Genomic DNA, 395 nt, shown 5'->3' with positions numbered 1-395 from the left:
CTGTCTCCTTCTCTCTCTCTCTCTCTCTCTCTCTCTCTCTCTCAAGAGTGCTATGGTGGATCTTCAGACGGTGTGCTGCATGTGCGGCGACGTTGGTTTCCCCGACAAGCTTTTCCGATGCAACAAATGCCGCCACCGCTTTCAGCACTCGTAAGTATACTCCTATCTACGCTACCTCCGTCTCTCAGATTGAAGGATCGGATCATGAATTCATGATATCACTTTTCAATTTCAGGTATTGCAGCAACTACTACGGGGAGTTACCTGAAATACAACTGTGCGATTGGTGCCAAACCGCAAAAAGCGTTGCTTCCAATTCCAAGAAACCGCCATCTCTTGCCGGAACAACCAACCGTTCGGAATATTCCGGCGACAAAATCAAGCATCATGATCGC

General features: G+C 48.4%; 1 protein-coding gene across 1 annotated transcript in view; it reads left to right on the top strand.

The window, feature by feature from the left end:
* LOC107628163 overlaps nt 7-395 on the top strand; it is a gene marked incomplete in the record, with an annotated part of 856 nt that continues 467 nt past the window's right edge. The window contains 2 exon segments of the mRNA XM_016330957.2: nt 7-150; nt 236-395. Of these exon segments, the coding sequence (XP_016186443.1) occupies nt 53-150; nt 236-395 (258 nt within the window).

This window comes from Arachis ipaensis, chromosome B02 (genome assembly GCF_000816755.2).
Source record: "Arachis ipaensis cultivar K30076 chromosome B02, Araip1.1, whole genome shotgun sequence".
NCBI classification, from domain to species: domain Eukaryota; kingdom Viridiplantae; phylum Streptophyta; class Magnoliopsida; order Fabales; family Fabaceae; genus Arachis; species Arachis ipaensis.
Note: the sequence above shows the minus strand (reverse complement) of the source record. Positions and strands in the feature narration are given on the sequence as shown.